Raw genomic sequence first — 19,473 nt, forward strand, 5'->3', positions numbered from 1 at the left:
TAATCTACAAATCAGATTTTTTTATGCTTTTGCTGTCATAAGTGTTATATGTAAAAATACTCAACTCTGGTGTAATCATACGTTTTTACTAACACATCTATTACTATAACACACAGAATTATCACCTATCACCTTTGATTGCTTTCATATTCACACAAGATGGATATTTAATATTATAAGGTATGACATCTTTATGCTTTATAAGTGTACTGTAAAAGCACATTGAATGAAATACTTTAGTTATGTATCTCAGTCTACCTATAATCACTGTTTCTGATTTCCTTGCATTTCAATTCATAAATGGCTTCATGTTATATCTCTATTTCTTGGACTGGATTTCTTTTCTATCCTACTTTTCTTCAAAATAACTGTACTGTAATTATAAGAATTTACCTTCAACAACTTTCAAGGGTATTTCAACACATCACTGGCTTTAAGCAGCACTTTTAACTGATCAAATGCTTCATCTTGAATCAATAATTACAGTTGGGCTCCATTCTGCTGAACTGATTAATACTTCTGGTGGTCTACTTATCTGAATGTTCTGGTCTCAAGCAAAAAAAACTCCAAAATATGTCAAAGTGACATGAAAACAGAAATACTGAAAATTATAAAATAAATACACCAGTCATGTTGAAGGATGATGCTGTACTGTTGTAGGGGGCTCTTTGTTGACTACGTGATAGATGTGATTTCTTCTCATTAGTTAATCTATTTAGGTCAATTTAACCATGGTAGTTTTTAACCTCAATCCATGCCCATCGTGTTGAAACTTGGACTTATACCCTTACATCTAGCTGATGCCCATTTTCTCTAGGAACTCCCTCAAGGAGGTGGTCATGGTATAAGAGTCTCCATAAATGGGGAACTCCAGTGCCACTTCTCAGCTACCTTTAAAGTCTCACCCTTAACGGGCTACTGGCAGAGGGCAACCCTAGTGCAGTATTTCCAGAGGCTCCAACCTAATGTTCCCACTGACTGCTTACCAAATGTTCTGTCCTAATACTTTTACCTAATGCTCCTGCCTAATGTTCACACTTACATGTACACTTCTTACTTTTTAACTTTGTACACCAGCTTGCTTCATCAAGTGAGACTAACAGCTCCATTCACACTACCTCCATTCACAAAATATTCCTAATACAACTTTCTTATCTAAGTCTCTTGGGGTATCTACCTTTAAAGTATCTGAGAGCACTAGGTGTTTTCCCTCTAGCTTTTCAGTAGATTTCAGCAATGCCACAAATGTCTCTTGTCAGTATTAGCTAAGACTTAAATACAGTAATGTTAACTATGAAACAAGGAAGATGCTGCTTTAAAAGTGAGAGAACTGAAATCAACTGCAGCAAGTTAATCAATCTACCTGCTGCTTAATGGTCATCATGCAGCTGCTTTGAACCAATAAAAAAGAGAAGCATTCCAGAACCATTCTAGCTGACAAAGAAAGAAAGTACAGGTTGAGTATCCCTTATCCGAAATGCTGGGACCAGAAGTGTTTCGGATTTTGGAATATTTACATGTACATAATGAGATATCTTGGGGATGGGGCCCAAGTCTAAACACAAAATTCATTTGTTTCATATACAAGTTATACACATTGCCTTAGGGTGATTTACACAATGTTTTTAATAATCTTGCGAATGAAACAAAGTTGTGTAACACTGAACCATCAGAAAGCTAAGGTGTCAAACCTCAGCCACCCGTGTGGACAATCTGTGGTTGTTTGGCATGACCTTCATTCCTGACTCTGAATTTACATGCTACCGATAAGCAATCACTTTCTTACACTTGTTCACATATAAGTAATCAACAGTGAAAAAAACATGAAAAATACCATTAATACAATAAAAAAAATAAATGTATAGGTGGGGAATTTTCCACTTGTAACGTCATGTCACCACTCAAAAAGTTTTGGATTTCGGGACAGTTTGAATTAAGGATTTTCAGATTAGGGATGCTCAATCTGCATTTGAAAAATCCAGATAGATACCAAAACTCTGCAGAGGCACGGACAATCTTTGGTCACTACCTAATGTTGAATTTTGATTTTTGCCAATAATTAATGGCTCATCCTTTGTGGCTTTCACATTGTTAGACCCAAAACCTTTTCATACTTACTGACCAAACTTTAAAGTATTTTTGACATTCTTGAACATGTACCATTAGCTTCTATAGTGCACTGAATACTGTAGATTGTTAATACACTCATAGAAATGATTCCTAAACGTTAATATGAATGTTGTCACCTGAATATATGGAATTAACCAATTTAGCACTAACATTTTCACTGTTATTAGTAATATAGATCTCACTTTCTGTTACTGCCTGCCTTACTTCTGTTATTATCTGTTATCAGGAAGAGGAACATCTTCCTAATGCAAGCAAGCTGTCAATTTAAGGTATGTAGGCTAAGGATAGCCTTTTCAAAAATGGAACCTCTAATGCCATAAGGAGTCACTGAGAGATGCTTCATCTCATAAGCACATCTCAGGAAACACTTAAATTTGCATGCACATGGTGGGCCAATTTTTCTCATCTCCACATGCCCTTTGGTTGCATCAGATAGTTAACCAAATCTTGAGGTAGCTGGGGAACAAATTGATCCCATGGCAGAAGCAATTTATCACTGATGAATAATAAATAAATTTAAAAGTTCGCACAAGTGGGACAAACACTGACTGAACCAGTATTAGCCCCAAGAGGAAGGTACAATACCATGATTGGCCAAGAGTGGCTATATGATCATACATAATCCCGTTGTGTGATTGGCATTCATCCTGGAAGGAATTAGTAATGTCAGGTTCACATCATAAGGTTGAGTCGTACAAGGAATAGGTATTTGATTTTATTTTATTTTCAAAAAGATATGAAGATTTTCCGGTTCTTTATGATCTGATGCAGTGTTCTGTGAAAATCAGGACACTGTGATTACGTTTTCTGCCCAGAAACCATAAACTGATTTTTTGTGGCAATAAGACACCTCCAGATGGTGAGCTGTCAGCAGTACTTAGCCTGGATTTTGAGGAATTGCTTAGAAGCATCAAGACAATGCTATTCAGTTAGTGACAAACTCTAGTTTAATGAAGTCATAATGATCAAGGTTTCAATACACTACATAAACAGTTATATTGACTTTAAAAACATAAATGCAAGTGAAATAAATTCAGGGTGGCAAGATAAGTCATAAAGATATCATTTTCTGTTACAAATGTCGTCTTTTGTCACTGATTCTTTGATTAGTGCACACCAGAAACTTTCTGAAGCAGCTGCTATGTGGCTTTCAGCTATTAAAAGCATTACGAATTAGAGCACATCTGACAGCTTTAAGTGGCTTCTTACAGGTACGCAGGCTAATCCAAAATAGAGGTACATTAAGGTAGCTCATACTGTGTAAAACAGATATCACTTGTCAGTTAGTTATCCTTGTTACCTTAAAGTTTAGCTATAGCAACACTTGCTAAAAGGTATGCTTTGCTTACATTGCACAACTGAACACTTTTGATCTAAAACAGTTGTGATGATGCAGCATGACTACATCAAATACATTAAAGCTACAGTACTATGATTCCTTTTTTTCTGATTTTTAACAAGTTTAAAATTCTTGATAATCATGCTTCTTCATCAATTAGACTTATTCTAATAAATTATGATTATTGCATTAATAAATACAGATGCAAAACACAGTTGTTAAATATTTAATATACGAAGAGATACAATATATTAGACTGCTATGTACTTAACATCTACTTTACTTTAAAAACCAACATAAGCATATTACTGGTACACAAACAGAAGAAATGCATACATGAAATAACCTGTAAATTTAAATGAAAGAAAATATTGATATTCAAATCTGAACCACACTAAATATAACAAGACCAATTTCTTAATAATTCAGCACCACAGCAGCTGCACTGTCACCACTGTAGAGACTTTATGAACATACAAAAAAGTATTTCATGTTTTTCAGCTTCTTCCATATCAGCAACAACCAAACTGAAAAAGAGAGAAAGAGAATCTCAAAGTTCCATAGTACAACTGCACAAAAATAACAGTATTGCATCTCAGAACAATCAGACAATATGATGCACTGTTATATGATGATAGCAACACATTAGATAGCACGTAGTATGATTCATTGGAAACTAAATGCTTCTGATTATCCATGTACACGAGACACTTATAAAGCAGACAAATCACTGATTTTCTGTATGTAGTTACCTAAACCCTATAACTGGTTCACGTTACTCTGTCACATCTATTCTGAAGTCAAAAAGAAAACTATTAGTCATTCATGACAAATTTTCAGCACCTTAAAAATTCATATCCTCTTGTTACCTACTAATACAAAGTTACATTATGTGGTATATATGGAAATGTGTTTTGGTGATTAGATAACTGGTCTCACAGGACATATACAGAGAAAAATGATTAATGGTCAAGCCTTAGAAAGGTCAGATATAACAAGTGATGTGCTAAAGGTATCAAGTACTGGGACCGGTTCTTTTTCTGATGTACATTAGTCACATTGATTATGGGCTATGTTGTAATAAAATATCAAAATTTACAAATGAAGCTGTAGCATATATCTAGAACAGATATTGCCATAATCAAACTGATGGACTGGGCTCTCAGGTGGCAAAAGAATCTTAATACTGATAAGTGCAAAGTTTTACACATCAGCAGTAAAAGCAAGAAGGCAAGCAATAGCAAGAATTCTGTTGAGCAATGAAAAGGGCAAATGAGGAAAGGAAATTAAGTGTAATACTCCCTAATGACTAAAACCCAAGTAAATGGTGAACAGAAGCAGTAAAAAGGCAAACAAAATTCTAGGATTCAAAGATAGGGCATTTGAAGTGAAGTCTATGAAACTGATCCTCACTTTACAATTTACTAGTATATCTCTATCTTGCATGGTATGTTCAGCTTTAGATGCCCTACTTGAAAAAGACAAAAGGCAAAAGAATCTTAATACTGATAAGTGCAAAGTTTTACACATCAGCAGTAAAAGCAAGAAGGCAAGCAATAGCAAGAATTCTGTTGAGCAATGAAAAGGGCAAATGAGGAAAGGAAATTAAGTGTAATACTCCCTAATGACTAAAACCCAAGTAAATGGTGAACAGAAGCAGTAAAAAGGCAAACAAAATTCTAGGATTCAAAGATAGGGCATTTGAAGTGAAGTCTATGAAACTGATCCTCACTTTACAATTTACTAGTATATCTCTATCTTGAATGGTATGTTCAGCTTTAGATGCCCTACTTGAAAAAGACATGAACAGAATGGAGAGAGTACATCCATGAGCAACCAAGATGAATCAAAATAATTCCTGGTCAGAGAAGCAAATCCTATGAAAGCCAGCAACATAATTTAAACTTACTTAGCTTAAAAAAAGAGGTTAAGATGCGATTTAATACAGGCATTCAATACTATCTCAGGCTTTGCTAGTTTTAATCTATGAAGATACTTAAGAGCTAGATTTGCCTAATTCCAATTTGAGGAATGGATACAAACTCATGGGTAAATGTTTTTACTTCAAATGAGGCAAATCATTTCAGAAGGATTGTTAATGTGCAAAGTGATTTACCAATCAAAGTAGTTGAATGCAACATCATGGATACATTTTCTTGAAGTTCATAACAGATAATATTTGTACCTCCTGTATAAAGTTTACAGCAATTATTCCTAAAGTCATCTTATTGCTTTTATATTCTCACTACTCTGATCTCTCCCATTATTACAAGCTGCCTCAAAATGGCTCAGTCATCTGTTGCCATTTGTATTCCATTTTACGCTTCAACTTCTTATATTAAGTACACAAAATAGTTGGTAGCACATATATTCTGATCAAAATCAAGAAGTTTAATTTCTTATTGCAGAATCCACAACATGCTTACTTTTGTGACAACTAAGCACACAAAATTGTGTAGAATACTACTCTGAACATCATTTTTATAAAGCCAAATTGTTTTAAAGAATGTTCAGCAATATACCTATTCATTGATCATCTTGGCTATTTCAATCTACACAATTGTAGTGTATATATCAAATCAAATCTAATTACCAAAGAGAGGACAGCACATGTAGAATCCTTCTTGACCACATATTCACTGACTTTCACATCTACATGTGAAGATATGTTATTTGTAAATACATGTAGCTCCATCTACTTGCCATAACTTTAGAAAATGGCTTCCCTGATTTCAGAAGATGGGTATTATTGGCAGAAAGGTAAAGAAAAAACTAATGGAAGGAGTTACAATGACTGGGCTCTAATATGACTGGGCAGTGCTAGCAGAAGGCAAATGGTTCACAGGACAATTTTGATTGTAGGAAGCAGATAGTGTGAGAGAGTTGCAAAGAAGAATTTCAAGAGACAAATTTGCTAACGTGATTAGGATACAAATTAGAAAAGAAATGGTAATGCAAAGAGATGAGATATGGAAAATAAGTAAAATAGTGTCTTTTTTTTTTTTTTTTTTTTTTTTTTTATACTTTGTCGCTGTCTCCCGCGTTTGCGAGGTAGCACGAGGAAACAGACGAAAGAAATGGCCCAACCCCCATACACACGTACATACACACGTCCACACACGCAAATATACATACCTACACAGCTTTCCATGGTTTACCCCAGACGCTTCACATGCCTTGATTCAATCCACTGACAGCACGTCAACCCCTGTATACCACATCGCTCCAATTCACTCTATTCCTTGCCCTCCTTTCACCCTCCTGCATGTTCAGGCCCCGATCACACAAAATCTTTTTCACTCCATCTTTCCACCTCCAATTTGGTCTCCCTCTTCTCCTCGTTCCCTCCACCTCCGACACATATATCCTCTTGGTCAATCTTTCCTCACTCATTCTCTCCATGTGCCCAAACCATTTCAAAACACCCTCTTCTGCTCTCTCAACCACGCTCTTTTTATTTCCACACATCTCTCTTACCCTTACGTTACTTACTCGATCAAACCACCTCACACCACACATTGTCCTCAAACATCTCATTTCCAGCACATCCATCCTCCTGCGCACAACTCTATCCATAGCCCACGCCTCGCAACCATACAACATAGTGTCTTATAACAAGATAATTACTTATGATGTTCACTATGTGATAATACTGTTGTGTAATGGAAGATGAAGATCATGGAGAGATAAGGAATATGCATACAAAGAATTTAAACACAAAAGAATGCATGTCAGAGAGGGTTTTATACAGCTGACCCCAGTGTGAATAGAGGAAAAATGTTAGATGTTTCAAAAAATTTTGATCACTACTCCTAAGAAACAATCATTACACCGAATAAATAACAATTTGTTTACCCATCATTCTTTCATGTGTAGTCTATCCATATGCAGGTGTCTGGTGATGCAAGCTATCCACAATGTACTGAGGAATGCCCATCTGAAGAAGTGCTGACGGAGGTAAGCTTGGAAGGTTTGGTGTATAGTGACACAGAGCTTCCCAGCAGATATCACGAAGTTTCCCTACACAAAGCCACACCTTGGTTACTCTTGAAGTGCGTTTGTTCTCTTCAAGGTTCTTCACTCCTCCAAACATGTACATACATCCCTCCTGAAGTAAAGTAGGAAAATAATACAGTAGCAATCATTCTTTAAACAACGATGTCGTTACTGGACTCTGCTTGCATGTGGTCACAATATGAGTGAAATGTCACTTCTGGCAAAGTTGTATCACTGTCAGTGGATGAAAAGAGTACAATCTCATTAAGAGACATCTCACTCCAAAGGAGTCCAACACTTCCCTGATACCTGATGTAGCACAGCCTCAAAGCTGGAGCCCCTTAAAAGGGGTCCTGAGAAGTGAGTTGGTTGTTGTTCACTGATGATGCAGCTCTAGTGGCTTATTTGTGTAAGAAACTGCAGAAGTTGGTGACTGAGTTTGGAAAAGTGTGTCAAAAGTGTGTCAAAGGAGAAAGTTGAGAGTAAATGTGAATAAGAGCAAGGTTATTAGATCCAGTTGGGTTGAGGGACAAATTAATTGGGATGTAGGTTAAATTGGAGAAAAATTGGAGGCAGTGAAGTGTTTTAGATATCCAAGAGTAGACTTGGCAGCAGATGGAACCATGGAAGCAGAAGTGAGTCACAGGGTGGGGGAAGGGGTGAAGGTTCTGGGAGCAATGAAGAATGTGTGGAAGGAGAGAAAATTATCTCAGAGAGCAAAAATGGGTATGTCTGAAGGAATAGTAGTACCAACAATGGTATATGGTTGCGAGGCATGGGCTATAGATAGGATTGCATGGAGGATGGTGGACGTGTTAGAAATGAAATGTTTGAAGACAATATGTGGTGTGAGGTGGTTTGATTGAGTAAGTAATAAAAGAGTAAGAGAAATGTCTGGAAATAAAAAGTGTGGTTGAGAGAGTAGAAGAGGGTGCACTGAAATGGTGTGGGCATATGGAGAGAATCAGTGAAGAAAGATTAATAAAGAGTATATGTGTGTTTGAGACGGAGGAGGACAAGGAGAAGCAAGAGACTAAATTAGAAATGGAAGGATGGAGTGACTAAGATTTTGAGCGATTGGGGCCTGAACATACAGGAGAGAGAGGCATACAAGGAATTGAGTGAATTGGAACGAGGTGGTATACCGGGGTTGACGTGCTGTCAGTGGACTGAACCAGGGCATGTGAAACATCTGGGGTAAACCATGGAAAGTCTGTGGGGATTGGAGGTGGATAGGGAGCTGTGGTTTTGGTGCATTACACATGACAGCTAGAGACTAAGTGTGAATGAAAGTGGCCTTTATTGTCTGTTTTCCTGGCACTACCTTGCTGAAGTAGGGGGTAGTGATGCTGTTTCCTGTGTGGTGGAATAGCGCCAGGAATGGATGAAGGCAAGCTAGTGTATGCTGAGCCTATTTGTCACAGTAACTGGACTCGTTAATCCTTCTTCAAGGAGGGTGCCACCCCATGACAGTAATGACAGTATCAGGGAATGATGTTAAGGGTGTTGGCTGCAGCTACTTTATCCTCCTGTCACCTCAAAATACGACCCTCATGTCTTGGTAATTTGCTTATCATCCTAATGTCATCATTTCAATAAAACAAGAGTTTTGAATCTAAACACATTTTATATTTATGAAATATGTGGCATACATCATTATATAAAAAACTATATTTCTATTCTATTATACTCGATCACTGTTTCCCACGTCAGCGAAGTAGTGCCAGGAAACAGACAAAGAATGGCCCATCCACTCATATACACATATATACATATACATAAAAAACTACTAAACATATTATTTACCAGTTATACCTATATGTAGAAAAAGTTTCTTACCTCTGTCACAGCTGCTGAATGAAAGTAGAGTGGAACAGGTGATTTGCATGGTAACTTTTGCCATTCAAATGTTGTCAAATTAAGTCTCCAGAGATCTGCAAATGCCTCTGAACCATTATATCCACCATGGATATACACATCTGAAACAAAGGACAATTAGCTAATCACTTGTAATCAACCACTTTTTGTCTCATCAAAAGATACCTTCTTCAACCTCCTTACATTTACTGATGTGTTATAATAAATGAATTTTACAAGATGCAAAAAGAAAATTCTTATTTGTTTTTATCTGCTGTTGTCTAAGATTAATCTTATTGCTTTTGTAGTGTAGTTCAATGATATCTTCATACTTTAGTCACTATATACCTCTGAATTACTCCACACTGAATGAAACTGCTCAAATTCAAATCCTCTAATCTCCAATTGCCTCTCCCACCTTAGAGAGGCAGAATTAGGAACAAATTTAGCCTTGGCTTGGCTTGGCTCTTTCTTTCATTTCTCTTTTTTTGGAAACTGATGATAAAAGAGAAGAGAATCCTTCCCAACTCCAACTGCTCTTAGTTGCCTTGCATATCAAGCACACACCCACAAAAACTAATGTATGCTCCTTTTTCAAACCAGGTTTCTCTAATCACCAGTCCATTTTCAACAAACCACTCAATCCAAAATTCATGAAGTCTGCAATGAATATGGATAAAAAATGATTATCAAATTTGGTAAAAACAATATGAAACTTACAATTATTAACTTTACTAGCGACATGACATCTTCTGGGCTGAGGAAAAGTGCCCTTCTGAAGATCTGGCCGTGTCTGAGTGCTTATCCATACTTGCTCTGAGAGCAGGAAAGTTGGTAAGCAAATTAGGTCACAAGCAGCATCAGACCTCCCTCCACCAAAAACATATAGTGCTCCCTTGTGTTCCACTATTTCATGACGATACCTGTAAAAAGCAACAATCTAAATCTATAAATATATTTTCCATGAAAATAATCATGTAAATTTACAATATTCCACTTAAATGCATGGTATAAATGCAGTTAACATGAAGTTAAAATCATTACGCCTTTATCTTAATATTACTTGACTTAATGAGACAGTAATTACTCAAAAGGAAACAACATGAACTGTACGCATTTCTTCTCAGAAGATTTGCTAGGGAAATGTGGTTTCCATACATGATATATTTGAAGATACCACCTGGAAATAATTCTTTTCATCTTAGTCGAAGTGAACCTGACCTATCTTTTTTTTATTATACTTTGACGCTGTCTCCCGCATTAGCAAGGTAGCACAAGGAAACAGACAAAAGAATGGCCCAACCAACCCACATACACATGTATATACATAAACGCCCACACACACACTTATACATAACTATACATTTCAACGTATACATACATAAACATACACAGACAAATACATATATACACATGTACATATCCATACTTGCTGCCCTCAGCCATTCCCATCGCCACCCCGCCACATATGAAATGGCACCCCCTCCCCTCGCACGTGCACGAGGTAGCGCTAGGAAAAGACAACAAAGGCCACATTCATTCACACTCAGTCTCTAGCTGTTATGTGTAATGCACTGAAACCACAGCTCCCTTTCCACATCTAGGCCCCACATCTGACCTGTCACCTTAAAATCCTTTACAGTTCTAATATGCTTTAAGGCAAAGCCACATATAGTTAAAGATAATATGCAAAACTCAAGAAAAAGCACTTCTCATTTAGATTACAGTGAGCCTGATCACTGACATTCTGACTTTGAAATCAGGTTTCTATCCTTGCCTAATATGAAGTCACATAAAAAACTTGGTTCTACATGGTCCTTTCAACTCTATGTACTGTGTAAAAACTAATCTGCAAATACATATGGATAAAACAAGAGGTGGGCAATATTTCTGCCATATCCCCACAGTCTACCTTAAGGCTCTGAAGAAACAGGGGAACTATCAATAAAAAGAAGTAAAATAATGAAGTAAGTAAGAATCTGGATGCAAGATAGGGCATTTCACAGTCAGTAACTGAGGAGTACAGAAGTAATAATATGCAAGTTACTTTCCCAAATTTGAATGATGAAATCAGCTTAATAATCATGTAAACAGACATGGACAGATCAAGTGTATGGATAATTCATATATATCCTTGACTTATGTGCAAAGACAGAGTGAAAAATCTTCCATAAAGATACAACCCTCATAATTACTCATTCAGCATACTAAGTTGATTTGTCTGTTGAGACTTGTATCTCCATTTACCCTTTCACCCTTACAAACGAAATATCTGTACTTACATGATTAGGAATAGTTCTATGTGCATAATCATGATATCCAGATTATCATTACAACAAAATTTTCCTTTTTCTTTCTATTGTCATTAATATATAAATCAGTTCTGAGTAGTGGGACCAATTTCTTTCTCAGTGAGGACTGAAGGACACATGCTTTCAAGACTTGTCCTGTCTAAGCAATTTGACTGATAAGGGAGTCCACCTTATGCAAATTACCGTATTCCCTCTACAACAAATTAAACAGTCATCAAGTTGTTAACCCTGACTGAGGTTAACTCCTCCACGCCTACAGCAATGAAATCAGTATAAAGAACTGTAAGGTTGTTCCACATCCCACTCCTGTTGGTATTTCTGCTCAGTAGACTGTTAAATTTCATTCTTTCAATATCAGGTTCAGCAGTAATAAATCATATCTCAATATTACAATCTTAAGACAACTTAAGCTCTCTGATTCCCCATCTGAAAAGCCTGACTTGTCTAAGGAGCTTTAGACAGTTTACCATAATAGCAAAAGTTGTCTGGATAAGTCTTTAATAATCTTTAAGATCCAGGCAAAAAGAAAACTATTAATTAGTAGCATCTTATTATACTTAACAAAATGCTTTTCCTTAGTACAATCATCACATGAGAGCTCAATAAGTTACATGGAGCCTAAACAAGTATGGACTAAATCCTATTTACCGAAACATGTGGGGCCAGAGGTCACACCAATTTTGAGGACGGGTTATCTTTCTTGGCTGATACGGTGTGGCAGCTCTTAAGTATTCAAGCTCCTTGAAGCAAGTTACAAGGTGGTTAGATAGTCACTTCAACATTCTGGATGAATCCTCCCAAATCTCATCTTGTGAGGTGTAAACTGAGGATCAGCCTGTTTGTCAACATAGAATATAAACAGCTTTAACAGACTTGAGACAATGGCATTAAGCAATAACCTTCAAGACACAGGTTCCGAGACTGACTGATAACCAGCGGTAAGAAATGGGTGTTGATGCTTACCTCTCTTCTGGAATAGAGTTAGAGCTCATGACACGTGGTGAAAGGTTCTCCCACACTCTCTGGTTTAGGTCTAAACAGTGAACATCAATACTGTACTGGAATCCAGTGGTCCCACCCACTACATAGAGTTTATCTTCACTAAGACACACTGCCTGAAAGAATAGAATTTTGCTGATTATGTCTGAATCTGCAATACAGTACTCCTGCCTGATCAAAGTTGTGGTAAATGCTACTGGCTGTGCTCTTTGATGTGAAAAACTCAAGAAATATTTTCGAATTTTTTAATGGGACATACATTTTCAAGACATACCTGCATTCATATTCACACTACAACTTAACAGACAGCAGACATAACCATGATTTCCTGCTGATCCTCAATATTTTCATGTATATTATGTGAACAAAATCTAACCTCATGTTAAACTCTGTTTTACTTTGTCACATACACAATTCATAAGTGTATATTACTCTCCTATCCATGTTTTCAAGTGTGAGTACATCCTCCCTTAAATGCTCTTATCATTACTCATTTCAAATTGTTGAACTACTATGAAATTCAACTATTCCTTAAAAACAATACTGCAGAATACTGATGACATTTCACATTTTCAACTTTCTTTTCCTCATAATCAAAGCCTTTCTTACATCTTTGTAACTTTCTTTTCATCATAATTTAAGCCCCTCTTATATTTAATTTTTAGAAAAAGAAAACTTCTTTTGGAGACTACACACTCAAAATAATAATGCTGTTACTCATTCCATGACACTGATATCCAAGATCAAAAGCAATTGGTGTACTGTAACACATAGTGGAGAGGTTACCATGATTTAATTCAAGGAAATTTCTGATCATTACAGCAAACCTACCTGTCCATACATTGCTTCTGGCATTTTTCCATTGGTGAGAACTTTCTGCCACTCTCCAGTAGGTAGGTGACACATATACAACTGAAAGGCACAGTAATAATGAAAATAACTTAAAATGAATCAATAATTCCTATATCTGAAGATCACATATATACATCTTGAACACAGTCCCTAATTTAAAGTCAAAATTGGAGCTTTGAAGGGTATTGGTTACACTGTAACTAATGTGAAATAAGGTCATGGTGCATGTCAGGGGCAAAAAAGATATATTTAAGGATAAAAGGAGGGAAATAAAGTTAGCATTGTTACTGTAAGCCAATTATGTTTCAGTAATTCAAAACAAGTCCTAAAATCAAAAAATTATCCATTCAAAACAATGTGCCAGAACAGACAATAACTTTAGAATGAAACTACCACTCAACACCCAAATGAGTTATTGTTCTAAATAAGTTCTCTTTGTATCCCCTGCTCACTGTGATGATGCTGTATCTTACTCAGATAGGCAAGTCCAGAACAACTGAGGAATGGGTGTTTATTATCTTCAGAGTGTAAGTTGCATCTTGGACAAGAAGGGTCTTGCAAAATTCTGAATTGATGTTTGCAATGTTGAATAGATTCTCAGGTGGCCAGTAAAACACAGACAAGAAAATGCAACCCATAAATGTCTGGGGAAGGTAATTTCATGTTAGTATATGTCTGGTGGAGTGAAGTTTAAGATAGAGTCAGGATAGGGAAGCAAGCATTGATGCACTGAGTGCCACTGTGTAACAAAGAGGAAATTCCCCCCAAAAGGAGCAAGACTTAAATAATGCCGAAGAATGCTTCCTCCTTACTGAATCTGAAGAGGAGTCCCCAAATGGCATAGCTGTTCCTCCAAACACAAGCATATTAGGCCCAAGCTGGACAGCCGAATGAGAAGCTAATTCCTCAGGCATTCCACCTCGACCCTCAATTCTCGTCCAAGTGCTGCTCACTGTATTGAATTGCCATAGCTGTAAAAAAGACATAGAGGATATATACAATACTGTGACACCAGGAGTACCCTAATTGACTTAATACCTTCACTGGAAGTACTAATGATGAAAACAACACTAAAAGCTGCTTCTAAGAATATAAACACATAATTGGGGGCCTTAATATTCAAATCTTATATAAAATGCAGGGCTGTCTTGACCTTATCAAAAAGATACTAGAAAAAGGCCAATACTAGAAGCTTGAAAGCAACATGTCCCAGGATGTCATATCAAGCATAAAAAAAAGGAGAGAGAGACAAGGGAAAGTATTTACATATTTTGGTGGAAGTGAAAAACCTGTTTTTAAAATATGATAGGTCATAGCTACTAGAAAGTTATGAGAGTGTAGAGAGTTCTAAAGCTTCAAGGTGTAGGGAAAGAAACAGTTATCAAGTTGGCCTGTCTTTGAGTTGCCAACGGGCTAGAAAGTAATCATGTGATGCAGCAGCTTGCTGAGTACTGCGTGGTCCAACTAGTGGTGGTGGCACACAATAACCAGCTCTTAGGAGCAAACACCAAGGTAATACCTGTAAAAGAGGGGAAGTGAGCCAACAATGCAGAGAAAGTGGATCAAGTTTTAAAGCTAGCCTGGGAGAGCTCAGGGATGGTATGTATCAACACATGCTTCCAAGAAGAAGGAAAAGTTCTGGTTTTTAAACAGAAATGGAACAAACAAGCAAGTCCAGGAGCAAGTTCAGAGGCACAATCTTTCAGTACCTGGGGATGGACGCCATCAGAACTATAAGCCCTACTTGTGTCCAGAGTAAGAAGTGCTTTTGGACAGTTTGAAAAGTGATTATGGGAAGGGGTATAGGATTACTTTGAGAAGCATCAGGGGATAAAGGAACATTAGAATCATCTAATATACATTTAGAGGAGAGATGGAAACCAAAGAGAGTTACTTTGCCTATGGGAGAGACATATACAGAATTGTCAGAACAGAACAATAAAGAAAAAGACGAGTGACAGAAGTCATTAGTGATGCCCTTAGCTAAAGACCAGAAAGGCCTATCAGCATATGAAGAGGAACCCTTCACCTCATGGATAATGTACTTCCAATGATTATGGCTAGTGATAAATGACTACCTTAATCCACTCACCTTAAAAAAGATGCTAAATGGAGACTTAATACATGCATTCAAAATTATCAAAAGTTTTGATAATTTTTTCAAAGCAGCTATTTAAATCTACAATAAAGAAACATAAATTTGTCAGTGGATGTGGTAATGTGATAATGAAAGGGGAACGTACGATTCAGACCATCTGCATAAATAATCAAAGGTCTGATGAGATATTTGTGTATCCTACTAAAAGCTATCAGTTCTTCCACAGATGATGAAGTTATATGATAAGAGGTGAAAGAGTCTGGGACATCAACCAAAGTATTAATGCTATAACAATTACACCTGTCCTTAGAGAATAATGTTAACAGGAAAAATACTACAAACCTCCTGAAATAATGGATTTGTTCTTTGCCATGTATCATCTAAGTACTCATTTATAGTTATCTTAGGGTTGTAACCACCAAAGGAATAGAAAGAGAGTCCGTAGCAAACAATACGATGACCACTTCTTGGCATTGGTAGAGGTGTACCTGTTCAGAAAACCTTATATTAGCCAACAAGCCACTGACAATATTCAGACAACAAAATCACATCTTCATAAATCAATCACTATCCTTGACGGCTTTACTCACAGCAGGGGAAAAACAATAACTTTCAGCTATTCACATAAGCAAAGAAAGATATTCTTTCTAATCTTTAACTGTTTTATTTACAGGGAGTGAATCATGCATGTAGTCTCTCAGTTCAACTCACTATTTCTTAATTCATGTCCAAAGTGCTAGTGCTAAAGTAAACACAACATTACACACAAATAGAAAACCTTATCTTATATCACTGTACACTAAGTTCAAGCCCCTCTAACTTTTTAACACAGAGAACATCAAGTTGATTAATCAAGTTGGATTTAGCAAGTATAGTATTACTAATACGTTAACTTTCATGTACAAAATGACAACTATACTTGAGAATAAATCATCTGGTGTCATCACATGAAATACCTCTGGCCTGTGTCATTCAATCACTGCAGCTGTCAATCCCTTCTACAGTCTACCTCTTCTCATTGTACCTTAAACCACATTAACATGCCTTCATGGCTAAGCTGGCATCCTACATAGCCATATCAAGATAATCTTAAAAGAATCTTTTCTGTATATCTTACCTATGATTTCTTCTCACCACATAATCTCTTTATACCCTCATTCTTTCCCTACCTACTCTTCTAATTTCAACTGTTCCATGCAAATCTGACACCTTTAATATACAATCTTTTATGCATCCAGATATAAGATGGGGAGAAACAAACCAACAAGCAAGCTTCTTGTACACTGTACAGTTAACTTCCTTGTTCACAATAACTCTCCTTGCACTACAGTCTTCTCCTTTGTGTGACTTTACTCTTAAACTCAGCCTTCCCCATGTTGACCCTGTCAATCAATCTTTGCCAAATATCTTAATTCATGCAGAACTAATTATTCTTTATTCAAGGTTATTACATTAAGACAGCCTACCATCTTTAAAGACATGAATCTTGGTCTTTCTTTTATCCATTTTAATTTTTTTTTATCCTTTGAGCTATCATTTCCTCCATCTATTCCTCTGAAGCATCTAAGCAGCATCTTCTAACAACTGTGGTGTATGTTATTCTCCTCTACTATGAATCAAATATATATCACCATCATCCTGGCTCACGTGCATCTCACATGATGCCTCATGCTTAGGTAAATTAAAAAACCCACAGCTCTGAGAAACTTCCACATCTACTCAAAGCCAACCATTCTTACAATCATTTACTAACACAAAAACACTACTTCCATTGCACAGCTTTTGACAGCAAATTATTGGTAATCATTAAAGTTGAAATAAAAATCCCTGGTCATTAATGGTCCTTCATTACAGAAATCATACTTTTCACCATCATTACGATGTAAACCTAGCCATAAACACATGATTTCACTGGAAAAAAATAACTGAAATATTCTCTATACCTAACAATTGTGCAACCACATACTGCGATGAGGAATTCTGTGCAGGTGAAGAAAAAACATAAATCCTAAACTCATGAAAGCAAAATGAAGATACATAAGATGCAGATTCACCTTGATAACTGTATATAATCAGAAGTGTAAATGGATCCATTTAACAATAAAAAGTCAGTAAATTCACCCTTTCAAAAGAACCATATCATCTTACGACAATAAAAAAGGTGAGCTTTGAAGAATAAACACCTTTTCTCTATGTGGCATTGCCCTGCAAGATCTCTATATCTGGAGAAGTATCAGTAAATTCCAGAAATCCAGGACTTTCAATGAAGATCAGGGTTCTACAAAACACTGGTGGCGGTCCAACAAAAACAAAAGAATCAACTGAGCTGCATAGCAAAGTTACAGAAAACTCTTTTACAATGTTTTCTTTCATTATATGTAAATAAATAAAATCTAGTTCTTCACTATTTAGAATAAGTATTGCTGTTTGGAGAACCATCTGCTGAGATCTCTTTGGCTACGTAATTGAATTTTCTTTGACTTGCTGCAAATCTTTTATTTATTTATAATTTCATATCTACCAACTCATTTGAAAACTGGCAATCTGGGTGGCATATACAACATTCTTTTAGTCAATTTTGACCAATTTTGGAGTTTTCTACTTCCATGGCAACTTTCGAACATATGGTCCGCAGTTTGTTCCTGATGTGAAAGAAGGTCTAGTGAATACTCTACACAGGCCTGGAACCTTCACCTTGTGAAAGACATTCAGTGTTTACTACAGATTTAGACTTCTAATTTCGGTATAACTATGGAGGTAGAGATAAAAAGGTGACCTAATTCAGAGTTCCAAAATCATGAATGAATTAGATAAAGTAGCTCTAAATACATCTTAACGTAACTTTAATAAGCCAGGAATTCCATATACGTCTTAATGTACCTTAAACAGGATATGGGTCACACATACACCTTAGTGTGTCATACTACATATCAATATGCATGAGTAACATTAAGCACATCCTCAGCGTTCTTGTAAATACTTTCCACTAAGTGTAAGGAGTCCTTTAATATAAGCTTCTCACAAATTAGTAGATTCTGTTATGCCCCTAAACTACGTCTGTTCCACTTGCCTTCTACTTGACGTTGATTAATTCAAGTACAGTAGCACAAGGAAATAAAATAATCATCAGAGTCAGTATATACTGGTACGACTCTAGTACACATTATTGTCCCTGAAATTTCATCCAATCTCCAATCCATCCTAAACATAGGGCCAACTGGAAATTGTAGATTAACGGGATGATTTATCATATCAAAGAAAAATCATAATTCATAACACTCTCACCATCTTTGAGGTTTCCTCGAGGCCTCACGGGATGAAACACCAGAGGTCTAAATTCATATATCCCTTTACTCGGTGACATTTGTAGGGAAGGTTCATCAAGGACCTCACTCCCACCTCAAGAGTGCAATGTTGATGCCAGGGTGACGGCAGGAGCCAGCGTTCACTCCCCTGCCTCCCCCTAAACCTGGCGCACAGGGTCGGTTGCTGGCACATGGGAAGATAAACTTAGTCCATCTCATTCGGTAGTTAGGACCATACATATAATGACATGATTCAAGGTCTTAGATGATATCAACTATCTTAAAAATATGTCCAATATTTTCTAATTCTAAATTGAAACATTAGTTTATGGTCTTAATAACCCTGGTTTTTAGAGTACTGAAGCTCAGATAACCATCCAAATAAAATCACTGGAAAACCACAGCTGTGTGTTATTTTATCAGCCTGATGATATTTGGAAAATGAGCTGATAATGGTGGATGAAAAAAGAGTACCAAATTGTGTGTGTGTGTGTGTGTGTGTGTGTGTGTGTAAAAGATTTGTCTCTAATGCGTTTTAGACATTCTAAGCAGTATCAGAGAGAGATGGATAATCAAATAGTGAGA

General features: G+C 36.6%; 1 protein-coding gene across 2 annotated transcripts; it reads right to left on the reverse strand.

Moving 5' to 3' along the window:
• Positions 1-3,056: 3,056 nt before the first annotated feature.
• LOC139763047 (kelch domain-containing protein 10-like) lies at positions 3,057-19,058 on the reverse strand. 2 transcript variants are annotated; one of them, XM_071688607.1, is made up of 9 exons: positions 18,869-19,058; positions 15,926-16,071; positions 14,298-14,456; positions 13,465-13,545; positions 12,598-12,749; positions 10,043-10,245; positions 9,305-9,444; positions 7,325-7,577; positions 3,057-3,996 (listed from the first exon to the last, which is right to left on the reverse strand). In XM_071688607.1, the coding sequence occupies exons 1-8, from the start codon at positions 18,945-18,947 to the stop codon at positions 7,347-7,349; spliced, it is 1,191 nt and encodes a 396-aa protein (XP_071544708.1). In that variant the 5' UTR covers positions 18,948-19,058; the 3' UTR covers positions 3,057-3,996; positions 7,325-7,346. The 2 variants fall into 2 exon arrangements, with proteins under 2 accessions (XP_071544708.1, XP_071544709.1); XM_071688608.1 differs by lacking the exon at positions 15,926-16,071 and having other exon boundaries at positions 3,859-3,996; positions 18,869-19,007.
• Positions 19,059-19,473: the final 415 nt, after the last annotated feature.

This window comes from Panulirus ornatus, chromosome 46 (assembly GCF_036320965.1).
Source record: "Panulirus ornatus isolate Po-2019 chromosome 46, ASM3632096v1, whole genome shotgun sequence".
Classification (NCBI taxonomy): domain Eukaryota; kingdom Metazoa; phylum Arthropoda; class Malacostraca; order Decapoda; family Palinuridae; genus Panulirus; species Panulirus ornatus.